The following is a 13,510-nucleotide window of genomic DNA, read 5'->3' on the forward strand; positions in this document are numbered from 1 at the left end:
TCAGAAGCGGTAAGTCTTAAGTTAAATTATGAATAGCTTCTTGTAGGCATTAGAAGGTTCTGATCAATTATATTTGTGACTTTATTTTTTGCTAGATGGCCATGCTGTTTGGAATTAGCCTTTATGTACTTACAAAATTGTTTCTGGCAGCTGATTCTGAATATCTGCCAACTAAACTATTTACCATACATGAAGAAGGAACCAGCCTATTGAAACAAGAAGACCAATCAAACACTATCCTTATACCATACTTTATACTGGCGTTATTCAACCTTAGCAATTTTAAGATGGGTGGACTTCAACTCCCAGAATTCCTCGGCTAGTGCAGTTGGGAATTCTGGGAGCTAAAAGTCCAAAGTTCTTACAATTGCCCAGATTGAGAAATGCTTCCTCTATACAAAGGAATACTTGAATTGGAAACATTTCCTAGGATTTTCAATTGATCTTTGCTCATTTGTCATTTATTTATTTATTTTTACATCCATTACATTATTCACTTTAATGGCAACTTGTGGTAGCAATAGCAATAGCAGTAGACTTATATACCGCTTCATAGGGTTTTCAGCCCTCTCTAAGCGGTTTACAGAGAGTCAGCATATTGCCCCCAACAATCTGGGTCCTCATTTTACCCACCTCGGAAGGATGGAAGGCTGAGTCAACCCTGAGCCGGTGAGATTTGAACCGCTGAACTGCTGATCTAGCAGTAGCCTGCAGTGCTGCATTTAACCACTGCGCCACCTTGGCTCTTTTGGTATGCAAAATTCGGACGCCTGGCCACCGGCGTGTATTTATGGCAGATGCACTGGTCCAGAATGCAGCCGCGCGAGCGATATTGGGTGTACCTAGGTACACCCACGTTACACCTATCCTCCGCGAACTGCACTAGCTACCTGTTGGTCTCCGGACGCAATTCAAGGTGTTGGTTATTACCTTTAAAGCCCTATGTGGCTTAGGGCCAGCATACCTGCGAGACCGCCTACTGCCACATTCCTCCTAACGGCCAGTGAGATCCCACAGGGTGGGCCTCCTTCAGATGCCGTCAGCCGGACAGTGTCGGCTGGCGGCTCCCCGGAGGAGAGCCTTCTCTGTGGCTGCCCCGACCCTTTGGGACGAGCTACCCCCAGAAATCCGGACCTTGCCCACTCTCATGGCCTTCAGAAAAGCTGTTAAAACCTGGCTATTCTGGCAGGCCTGGGGCTGTTGACCTCATTGTTGAGGTCCAGCCCCAATCATAACGAATGGATGTGTGTTGATTTTAACCTGTTTTTTATTTTTTATTTTATTATTTTCCTTCTTCCTTCGTTGTAAGCCGCCCGGAATCCTCCGGGATTGGGCGGCCTATAAATCGTACCAATAAACAATAAACAATAATAAACACTGTATTACCACCATTTGTAATCTTCCCAGCCAACAAGCAAAGTCAAGGGGAGAAGCCAGATTCACTTAATGACCGCATGATTCCCTTAACCACAGGCTCAATTGTGGTTGTGTAAGTCAAGGACTATCTATACCACACTTCTTTTAATTTCTTAATGCGCCTCCCTTGTTGCATTCCGTTTACTTTTATGGGGTTTTCTTTTTTCTTTTTGGCATGTCTGAAGGAGGATTTTAGGGACTGAACTAAAAGCCACACCCGAAGAAATTTTCCAGGGGAAACAAACTATTGGATCAGCTGTATGGTGTCAAATCAGGTTAACTCTCTGCCAGGGAAATTGAAATGGTCATCTCAGCCGTAAAACATTTAGCAGCTCAAGGAATGCCAATAAGTTAGGAAATAATACTGGAAGCTGAGCAGCAAAACTTTGGGAAAGGCAAACAAAGACAACTTCCTAGAAAGAAATCTAGGAAGCCTGCACACATTTGTGGAAAGTTATCGCCCAGCCCTCTCCCAGAAAAAAAAAAATGAAATATCCTAGGAAATATTGAAATGGCAGAATATTATATTTCCCTGGATGTGAAAAGGAAGAAACGTGTTTTAAAGAGAGAATAGCTCCCTGCAGCTTCCTGCCCCCACCCACTTTTGTCAATGGGCCATTAAGGCGGCCAAGCTAGTCCCTTTACATAACAAAGACTTCTCCACTTCAGCTCCAGGGGCTGCAGATAACAGTCAGCTGAAATGGCCTGCAGTACTGCACTCTAACCACTGCGCCACCTCGGCTCTTGGTATGGTCTTGATCACACAAATACTGTACGTAATAGGCAGAATGACAAATTGAAATCTGTGGTTTGCTGCCTCTTCAGCACATCACCTGCCAGCAATCATGGCATCGCAACAGGAACAGTGTGGGTCCGATACCATAACTCAGGCATCACAATTTTATCTTGTGTCTTTTATGTGAAATTTTCCCTATTTTTTTGTTTTTAAATGTTTTACTGATTATAGGTTGGAAACCAGGTGGCATATAAATAGCAATAGCAGTTAGACTTATATACCGCTTCATAGGGCTTTCAGGCCTCTCTAAGCGGTTTACAGAGTCAGCATATATTGCCCCCAACAACAATCCGGGTCCTCATTTTACCCACCTCGGAAGGATGGAAGACTGAGTCAACCTTGAGCCGGTGAGATTTGAACAGCCGAACTGCAGAACTGCAGTCAGCTGAAGTAGCCTGCAGTGCTGCATTTAACCACTGCGCCACCTCGGCTCTTCCCCTCCTTCCTCCCTCTCTCCCTCCCTCCCCCCTCTCTCAAACACACACACACACACACACACACACACACACACACAAAGTTGCACCAGGATTCAGAAAATTTAGGTTTTCCTCCTCAGCCCATGTTAGCAATACCACTAGCAGGTGTAAGTAGAAGTGGAAATTCATTCTACTGAAAACGTTGTTTTTGCTTATGATTGGATAATTAAAATTTCAGAAGACCCAAAGTGTTACATAGTGCATAAACTAAAGAACTGTCTCAATCTGCTTCCTCCCCCCTCTCTCAAACACACACACACACACTCACACACACACACACAAAGTTGCACCAGGAGGATGAAGTTTGAATTCCTCCCCCTCCCTCCGACCCACACGGACCTTTTCCAGCTTGTGTCAGAGAGGATTTCAACTCTGCTCTTTCCTGCCATCATGAAAAGAAAAAAAAAATGTAAAAGGAAAAAGGCAAGAGCTGAGGTCAGGCTGAGCTAGTTGCTCCCAGAGTCATTGTGGGGATGACTCTGCTTAACTGTTTAAAAAAAGCCTCTAAAAACAGCGCCCTCTACAGGAGGAGGCAGGAGAACGACGTGCCTCACCTACATCAGGAATTGTTCAGCTTTTAACCCTTGCTTAACTCTGCTCGAGTGATCATAAAGATAGGCTAAATGAGGCGCGTGGTTCTCCCGCCTCCTCCTGTAGAGGGTGCTTTTTAAGAGGCTTTTTTAAACAGTTAAGCCCTAAGCAGGTCATCCATGGTGACTCTGGCAGCAACTAGCTCAGCCTTTTTCCTTTTAATTTATTTTTTCTTTCCATGATGACAGTGGTGAGGCTCTGCCTCTCCTGACTGCACGTCCCTACTTTAAAGACACATAAATTTCAATTCTCAGATTTCTGTGAATCAAAAGTCTACATAGCTTAAAGTTGCCAAGATTGAGAAACACTGCTATAAGGTGTATATTGGTATGCATGTATTAATTATAGTGTAATTTCCCATTTGGTATAAGCCAAACCCTCCTGTAACTGTTTATCTGGCAGAAGGTCTTGGCTGGGATTTTTAGCTATTAACATTGCAACATCAATTCTGCAAATAATTATCCTGCTGAACAAAAAGGAGATGCTTATAATCTCACATTTTCTACTAGCGTGGTGCCAGGAGTAACAAAACAGATTCCAGGATTCGGTCAGGCAACCAATAGGCTCAGTGGTGGGTTTAAAAAAATTTTTGGAGCCTCTTCTGTAGGTGTGGCCTGCTTTCCGGGTCCACTGGTGGAACCTCTTCTAAGCGGTTCGGTAGATTTGACGAACCGGTTCTACCAAATAGGTGCAAACTGGTAGGAACCCACCTCTGAATAGGCTAGAAGGCAAGATGCACTTGATGTCATTGATTAACTGCTCTGGTTATATAAAGCAGTAGTACTGAAATATCATGGAGAATAGAAAACCCTGATTCTTTTTTTTTTAGGGGAGGGGGTTGCTGAGAGTTTCAAACAAGGATGGACAAGCTATTAAGGTTTTTTCTTCTTCTCAAATCTGCAGAACCTGACCAAAGGAAAATATTCAAAGAAAAACACAGCTGTTTTTCTTTTTTTATACACTCAAAGTTTCTCAATCCTCATGCCACGCTTACCTTTGGGAAGTTCTTCCTAACCAGCTTAGATCCTTAAAGATATGTGATGATATCAGGAAAGGAGACAGCTATACAGTACTACAGAAAATTGGCTTTTGCAATGCATAAAAAGCTATCATTTCAGAAAACAGGTGTAGCCTACAGAGCTTTTTCCAGCAATGCCACCATCTTGCCTCTCCCAGAGATGCCAATAATCTTTGGCAATACTGTATTCCTATACCGCTATATGTGATCAAACGGAACCTACAGTATTATAAATCATCTAGGTCCCAAATACAGGCAACAATTGAAAATTGTTACGAATATAAGTAGTTTGGAATAATATTTCTAAGAAACATAGCAATAGCAATAGCAGTTAGACTTATATACCGCTTCATAGGGCTTTCAGCCCTCTCTAAGCGGTTTACAGAGTCAGCATATCGCCCCCAACAACAATCCGGGTCCTCATTTCACCCACCTCAGAAGGATGGAAGGCTGAGTCAACCCTGAGCCGGTGAGATTTGAACAGCCGAACTGCAGAACTGCAGTCAGCTGAAGTAGCCTGCAGTGCTGCATTTAACCACTGCACCACCTTGATTCCAGGTTTGGTTGAGTTCTCAGATGCCATGTGGTGAGTTGGGTAAAGGGCCAATATTATCATGCCTTAATCCCATCGCCCCTGGATCTGAAGTGGAGAAGTCTTTATTATGTAAAGGGACTGTCTTGGCCTTCTTAATGGCCCATTGACAAAGTGGGGATGGGCAGGAAGCTACAGGCAGCTATTCTGTCTTTTAACACACGTTTCTTTCTTTTCACATCCAGAGAAATATTCTGCCTTTTCAATATTTCCCCCTGCAGCTGCAGTGGAGAAGCCTTTATTATGTAAAGGGACTAGCTTGGCCTCCTTAATGGCCCATTGACAAAGTGGGGATGGGCAGGAAGCTACAGGCAGCTATTCTGTCTTTTAACACACGTTTCTTTCTTTTCACATCCAGAGAAATATTCTGCCTTTTCAATATTTCCCCCTGCAGCTGCAGTGGAGAAGCCTTTATTATGTAAAGGGACTAGCTTGGCCTTCTTAATGACCCATTGACAAAGTGGGGATGGGCAGGAAGCTACAGGCAGCTATTCTGTCTTTTAACACACGTTTCTTTCTTTTCACATCCAGAGAAATATTCTGCCTTTTCAATATTTCCCCCTGCAGCTGCAGTGGAGAAGCCTTTATTATGTAAAGGGACTAGCTTGGCCTCCTTAATGGCCCATTGACAAAGTGGGGATGGGCAGGAAGCTACAGGCAGCTATTCTGTCTTTTAACACACGTTTCTTTCTTTTCACATCCAGAGAAATATCCTGCTTTTTCAATATTTCCTAGGATGTTTCATTTTTTCTGGGAGAGGGCTGGGTGATAACTTCCCACACTCTTGCTTTGTGTCCAAGTTCTCAACTCTGCCCAAAAGCCAACAGCCTGTCTTTTGATTGACAACAACCCAACCCATTCCCAAAGGCTGGGTTTTGATTCCAGGGCTAACACCAAAACCAACTAGCGCAGTGTTTCTCAACCTTGACAACTTGAAGTCCTGTGGACTTCAACTCCCAGAATACCCCAGCCAGCTATGCTGGCTGGGGAATTCTGGGAGTTGAAGTCCACAGGACTTCAAGTTGCCAAGGTTGAGAAACACTGAATTAGCGTCCAATATTGAATGAAATATATGTCTCACAGCCGCCACCTCCCTTTTTTTCCCCATTTATGATCACACGCGATCATAAAGTCTCTGCCTGTTTTATGAACCTGGATCCCTTTTCTCCCCTAAAATCAAAGAGGGGGCAAGAGATCGAGCATTAGGCTCGGTTTCTCGGGAACTGCAAAAGAGGGGATCTGCAACGCTCCCACTCTTCCCCGGTTTAGATAGATAGATAGATAGCAATAGCAATAGCAGTAGACTTATATACCGCTTCATAGGCCTTTCAGGCCTCTCTAAGCGGTTTACAGAGAGTCAGCATATTGCCCCCAACAATCTGGGTCCTCATTTTACCCACCTCGGAAGGATGGAAGGCTGAGTCAACCCTGAGCCGGTGAGATTTGAACCGCTAACCTGCTGATCTAGCAGTAGCCTGCAGTGCTGCATTTAACCACTGCGCCACCTAGATAGATAGATAGATAGATAGATAGATAGATAGATAGATAGATAGATCGGTAGATCGGTAGATAGATAGATAGATAGATAGATAGATAGATAGATAGATAGATAGATAGATAGATAGATAGATAGATGATAGAGAGAGAGAGAGAGAGAGAGATAGAGAGATAGAGAGAGATGATAGATAGATGATAGATAGGTAGGTAGGTAGGTAGGTAGGTAGATAGATAGATAGATAGATAGATAGATAGATAGATAGATAGATAGATAGATAGATGATAGAGAGAGAGAGAGAGAGAGAGAGAGAGAGAGATGATAGATAGATAGATAGATAGGTAGGTAGGTAGGTAGGTAGGTAGGTAGATAGATAGATAGATAGATAGATAGATAGATAGATAGATAGATAGATAGATAGATAGATAGATAGAGAGAGAGAGAGAGAGAGAGAGAGAGAGAGAGAGAGAGAGAGAGAGAGAGAGAGAGAGAATGATAGGTAGGTAGGTAGGTAGGTAGATAGATAGATAGATAGATAGATAGATAGATAGAGAGAGAGAGAGAGAGAGAGAGAGAGAGAGAGAGAGATGATAGATAGATGATAGGTAGGTAGTTAGGTAGGTAGGTAGGTAGGTAGGTAGGTAGATAGATAGATAGATAGATAGATAGATAGATAGATAGATAGATAGATAGATAGATAGATAGATAGATAAGTAGATAGATAGATAGATCTATTCCCCCGGTTAAGACACCACAAGAAGGCCCGCTCGCTTCTCCCACCCATCCCGACCAGGGAGCGCCGGGCTGAAGAATCAGCCAGGGGAAGCGGCCGCTTCACTGACCGGATCCTTTCTTTCCCGCCCGCGGTTTCCGGCCGGTCTTTTCTTGTTGACGGACCCCCGCCGCGGAGGAGTCTCTAAGCGCACCGGAGAAGCGGCGAAGGAGACCGAGACCGGGAAGGCGGACATGGAGGCCCCCGAGAGGAAGGTGCCCAGGGCTGTAAGTAGCGGTCCTCCGCTCTGGAGGGAGGGAGAGAAGCAGGGCCGGCGAGAGGTTTCTCCCCGGGGCGGCGCTGCGCTGGGTGGGTCCGTCAGGGAAAACCTTCCGGGGGGCGTCAATAGCTGGATGCGTTTTCAGAATATTCTTTGATAATATTAAAAGTATTGTTTGCAAGTTTAATTGTCTTGTAAACTGTTCCAAATAGAGCTATAATTGACTGCTGGTGGTTTCAGGTGATGCTCCACTTGTTTTGGGATTGCACCCAAGGTACCCATTATTATTATTATTTCCATTGGCACTATCTTCATTTTTTTTACCCCAGTCATTCCGCTTTTATTTATCTTTGTATTCTGTTGTCTTCTTCTGTTGTGTATTCAGATACATTGAAAAGGGCCTTTTTCTTTTTAAAAAGTTCTTTTTCTTTCATTCTTCTGTCTCCAGATTCTGCCATGTTTACTAGCCAGACTTTTTAAATCTTTCTTTTTGATCATTTTCAATTTTTTTTTTGGGGGGGGGTCCTATCCCACTACCCCCTTGTATTGCCACATCAATTACCCACATATTCTTCTTTTCAAACACAGTTCGATGTGATATGTTAGGGGTGCACCAAGTCTTTATTAATTTCTTTTTGGAATTCCCACAGTGTTTTAACTTGATCATTTTCGACTACTTTTCCAACTATAGATCCCACCAATTTTTTTTATTACTGGCCCATGATCATTTTTGTAGATGATCCATACATTTACAGATTTTTCAATAAATAGAAATAGAATAGAATCATTTTGGCAACAGTGTTATGTCATTGTTGATAAACAGTTTATTTTAGGTCATACAGTCAGCCAGATATTTAGATAGGATTTGGCATTTTTGTCCACCTGTGGAGTCTCTCCCAAGGACCTGGGATAGGAAGATGTTCTTTGATAATATTAAAGGTATTGTCTTGTAAACTGTTCCAAATAGAGCTATAATTGACTGCTGGTGGTTTCAGGTGATGCTCCACTTGTTTTGGGATTGCACCCAAGGTACCCATTATTATTATTATTTCCATTGGCACTATCTTCATTTTTTTTACCCCAGTCATTCCGCTTTTATTTATCTTTGTATTCTGTTGTCTTCTTCTGTTGTGTATTCAGATACATTGAAAAGGGCCTTTTTCTTTTTAAAAAGTTCTTTTTCTTTCATTCTTCTGTCTCCAGATTCTGCCATGTTTACTAGCCAGACTTTTTAAATCTTTCTTTTTGATCATTTTCAATTTTTTTTGGGGGGGGGGTCCTATCCCACTACCCCCTTGTATTGCCACATCAATTACCCACATATTCTTCTTTTCAAACACAGTTCGATGTGATATGTTAGGGGTGCACCAAGTCTTTATTAATTTCTTTTTGGAATTCCCACAGTGTTTTAACTTGATCATTTTCGACTACTTTTCCAACTATAGATCCCACCAATTTTTTTTATTACTGGCCCATGATCATTTTTGTAGATGATCCATACATTTACAGATTTTTCAATAAATAGAAATAGAATAGAATCGTTTTGGCAACAGTGTTATGTCATTGTTGATAAACAGTTTATTTTAGGTCATACAGTCAGCCAGATATTTAGATAGGATTTGGCATTTTTGTCCACCTGTGGAGTCTCTCCCAAGGACCTGGGATAGGAAGATGTTCTTTGATAATATTAAAGGTATTGTCTTGTAAACTGTTCCAAATAAAGCTAGAATTGACTGCGGATGGTTTCAGGTGATGCTCCACTTGTTTTGGGATTGCACTCAAGGTACCTATTATTATTATTTCCATTGGCACTATCTTCATTTTTTTTACCCCAGTCATTCTGCTTTTATTTATCTTTCTATTTTGTTGTCTTCTTCAGTCCTTTTTCTTTCATTCTTCTGTCTCCAGGTTCTGCCATGTTTACTAGCCAGACTTTTTAAATCTTTCTTTTTGATCATTTTCAATTTTTTTGGGTTTTCTATCCTACTATGCCCTTGTATTGCCACATCAATTATCCATATATTCTTCTTTTCAAACACAGTTCGATGATGCATTAAAACTTTGCAAATGGCCCTTATTGTTTCATGCTACAGTTCACCTCTCAATGTTTTTTTGAAGTGCATTCGTATGAATCATAAAACCATATCACAAAATTCCCTGTGTGAGCACATCCCTCCATTTGCAGTCAATTTAGCCACTGTACAGGTTCTATGGGAGTTGAAGTCCGGACATCTTCAAGTTGCCAAGGTTGAGAAACACTGTTCTATCATATCTGAATTTCTCTTTTTCTGTTTATTTTATGCCAAAGTAAGTTAATGTCTCAATACGTGCGGGGAGTCTCCCAGCTAGTTGCTTTCCCAAAATATACTTTACACACAAGGGAGTAAATCTCAGAAAGCAATTAGAGTGAAGGCTGTGTCTCACCTGAATGTGATAGTTGCAATCTAGATCATAGTTCATATATTAAAATTGTGCAGCTTAATTGTAATGAATTCTTCTTGAAGCTTTATGTTAAAAGTGGGGAGGGGGAGATGTGCTTGTCTTGAACATTGGGGGTACAATTAGCATAATTTCAGCACATCAGCGTCCAATCAAATACAGAATTAAAATGATATGAACTTATTACATGCAGAACTATGTGAAATCACAGCTGCTGGTTTAGTTGGTGTTGGCCTTCATATGCATGGAGTTCTTCCCAAGAATCTAGGATGTTATAATGTTTTGGCGTAATATATGTGTAGATCTAATATATGTGTAGATCTAACCATTACAAAAGGACCCCAGTGTGTCCTTTTGTAATGGTTAGATGGGAAATTTGTGCAGATTTTTTATGCACTGTACAATATTTTTGGGGTATGATATCCAGTGGTCATATAGTCAGCCAGATATTTAGATAGGATTTGGCATTTTCGTCCACCTGTGGAGTCTCTCCCAAGGACCTGGGATAGGAAGATGTTCTTTGATAATATTAAAGGTATTGTCTTGTAAACTGTTCCAAATAAAGCTATAATTGACTGCGGATGGTTTCAGGTGGTGCTCCACTTGTTTTGGGATTGCACCCAAGGTATCTATTATTATTATTTCCATTGGCACTATCTTCATTTTTTTTACCCCAGTCATTCCACTTTTATTTATCTTTGTATTCTGTTGTCTTCTTCAGTCCCTTTTCTTTCATTCTTCTGTCTGCAGGTTCTGCCATGTTTACTAGCCAGACTTTTTAAATCTTTCTTTTTGATCATTTTCAATTTTTTTGGGTTTTCTATCCTACTATGCCCTTGTATTGCCACATCAATTATCCATATATTCTTCTTTTCAAACACAGTTCGATGATGCATTGGAACTTTGCAAATGGCCCTTATTGTTTCATGCTGCAGTTCACCTCTCAATTTTTTTTGAAGTGCATTCGTATGAATCATAAAACCATATCACAAAATTCCCTGTGTGAGCACATCCCTCCATTTGCAGTCAATTTAGCCACTGTACAGGTTCTATCACAGTGTTTCTCAACCTTGGCAACTTGAAGATGTCCGGACTTCAACTCCCAGAATTCCCCAGCCAGCATTTGGATCAGAGCCTGTGGCTTAATGGCTAAGACGTCTGCCTAATATGTAATATAGCCCAGGTTTGAATCCCAGTAAAGGTATGGCTAGCTGATGAGAGCTAAATAGCTTGAAATAGATCTATACTAGTCTCCCTTTATTTATTTATCAGCACAAATAAAACACACACACACACACACACACACACACACACACACACACATATATATATATATATATATATATATATATATATATATATATATATATACATACATACATACATACATACATACATACATACATAAAGTCACAACCCCTGGTATGCCCAAATATGGGAGGAAGGTCACACTTCCACTCTCTGTCCTTCGGCTCGTCACAAGAGACCATCCAGACAGAAACCCAATATTTTTTACTGTTGCCTTTGTTACATTTGTTATATTTATGCTGATAAATAAATAAAGGGAGACTAGTATAGATCTATTTCAAGCTATATAGCTCTCATCAGCTAGCCACACCCTTGTTGGGAATCGAGCACAGGTTCAATTCCCAACAAGGGTGTGGCTAGCTGATGAGAGCTAAATAGCTTGAAATAGATCTATACTAGTCTCCCTTTATTTATTTATCAGCATAAATATAACATACATACATACATACATACATACATACATACATACATACATACATACATCATATATATATATATATATATATATATATATATATATATATATATATATATATATATATATATATATATATATATATATATATATAGTCTCTTGTGAGGAGCCGATAGACAGAGAAAGGAAGCAGTAGGCTTCCTCCCATATTTGGGCATACCAGGGATTGTGACACTAAATACACACACACACACACACACACACACACACACACACACACACACATACGATTTAAAAATGTGATTTGATATGAATAGTAAGTGATGACTATGTAAGGAATGCACAGAATTTTTTTTACCAATTGACTCACTTTCTATAATTTATAATGGAAGGTGGTTTTATGTTTTCTGTTTTTTGTTCTGTCGGTTTGTGTTTGTTTAAAAATAAAAATAAAAATATTTTAAAAAAAAGAAAATAACTTGTGTGCATAAAAAAAAGAAGAAACTGTCCCGTTTGGTCCATCTTTGCAATCTGTTGTATGCATGGTGATAATGACCCATTAGATAATGTTTATGGCTAGAAAATGTGTTTGTCCCTATCATAAATCTATACCGGTATCAAAAGTGTTGCAGATAAAGTATCATTTCTATAGTTTGCCATTGTTAGTTGAAAACCTAAAGTAAATAGCAAGAGGAAGACAATGTTTTAATCAGAGATTAGAAACATTCATGGCCTTTCCATGTTCTTCAAGGTTCCAAAACCTCCTTTAGAAACTGGCTGCCAATTCCAATTGCTGTGATTACCACCCTTATATTCAAAGCACATCAGCGTGGAATAACTAATCATGTCTGTTTTCTACAATCAGTCATAACTGTTAGTGATTAGAAATGCCACTTTCACCCATACATCTGCAAAGTAAGCTGGGAAAAAACGATATACTTTTACGATTGTAAAAAGAATGTATGGCATTTTTGAAATCGCTCTTGAAAGTTGAATGACAGAAAATGACATTGGCAGAAGGAAGAAAGCTCCTTTTCTCATAAACAAAACTGAAGTTGGATGCTAAAGTATTTATAAGAAAGGGATATTATGCAATCCTTAAAAACACCCCATTTAATCAATTCCATATTCTCTGGCTGAATTTTTTCCCCTTGTGAACTTAAATCAGGGTTATATGCCTTGCTAAAGAAGAACCATAGCTGCTTGGGTGAAAGGAAATTGGAAATAAATTTGAGGACTCTGCCCTTTGGTGCCTCGTTGTCTGATGCATAGCATGGAATGTTTTTTTTATATATATATACTTTGTTAAATAGGGCTAGGCAAGGGGCACAGTGGCTAAGACGCTGAGCTTGTCGATCAGAAAGATCAGCAGTTGTCTGATCAAATCAGCAGTTGGCAGTTCAAATCCCTAGTGGAGTGAGCTTGTCCCAGCTTCTGCCAACCTAGCAGTTCAAAAGCGTGTAAAAATGCAAGTAGGAAAATAGGAACCACCTTTGGTGGGAATGTAACAGCGTTCCATGCGCCTTTGGCATTTAGTCATGCTGGTCACATGACCACGGAGACATCTTTGTACAATGCTGGCTCTTCGGGGTGAGCAATTATGGCAATTATTGTTAAGGTCCAGCCCCGATCAGAAACGTATGCGTGTTGGGAATTTTTAAATTATTCTTTTATTTTTGCTTTTCTTTTTTCCTTTCTTTGTAAGCCGCCCGGAGTCTTCCGAGATTGGGCGGGCCTATAAATTTAACAAATAATAATAAATAAACTTTACGGCCCTTGGACTTCAATTCCCAGAATTCCTGAGACAGGGATTCTTGAGAACTGCACAGAACATAAAGTTGACTCAGTTGCCACTATGGTGAACCCTCTTCTCCTTTTGCTCTGAAGGGATATATAGCAGTTAGCAATAGCAGTTAGACTTATATATCGCTTCATAGGGTTTTCAGCCGTCTCTAAACGGTTTACAGAGTCA

The 13,510-nt window shown here is 40.5% G+C and overlaps 1 protein-coding gene across 2 annotated transcripts in view; it reads left to right on the top strand.

Moving 5' to 3' along the window:
• The first annotated feature begins 7,252 nt into the window (after nucleotides 1–7,252).
• The window catches only part of LOC116518523 (protein FRA10AC1), a 29,405-nt gene continuing 23,147 nt past the window's right edge, over nucleotides 7,253–13,510 (top strand). For both annotated transcript variants that reach the window (XM_032231986.1, XM_032231987.1), the window contains exon 1: nucleotides 7,253–7,383. In XM_032231986.1, coding sequence (XP_032087877.1) covers nucleotides 7,351–7,383 — 33 coding nt within the window. In that variant the 5' untranslated portion in view covers nucleotides 7,253–7,350. The remainder of the gene's footprint in view (nucleotides 7,384–13,510) is intronic.

Source organism: Thamnophis elegans, chromosome 15 (assembly GCF_009769535.1).
Source record: "Thamnophis elegans isolate rThaEle1 chromosome 15, rThaEle1.pri, whole genome shotgun sequence".
Taxonomy (NCBI): domain Eukaryota; kingdom Metazoa; phylum Chordata; class Lepidosauria; order Squamata; family Colubridae; genus Thamnophis; species Thamnophis elegans.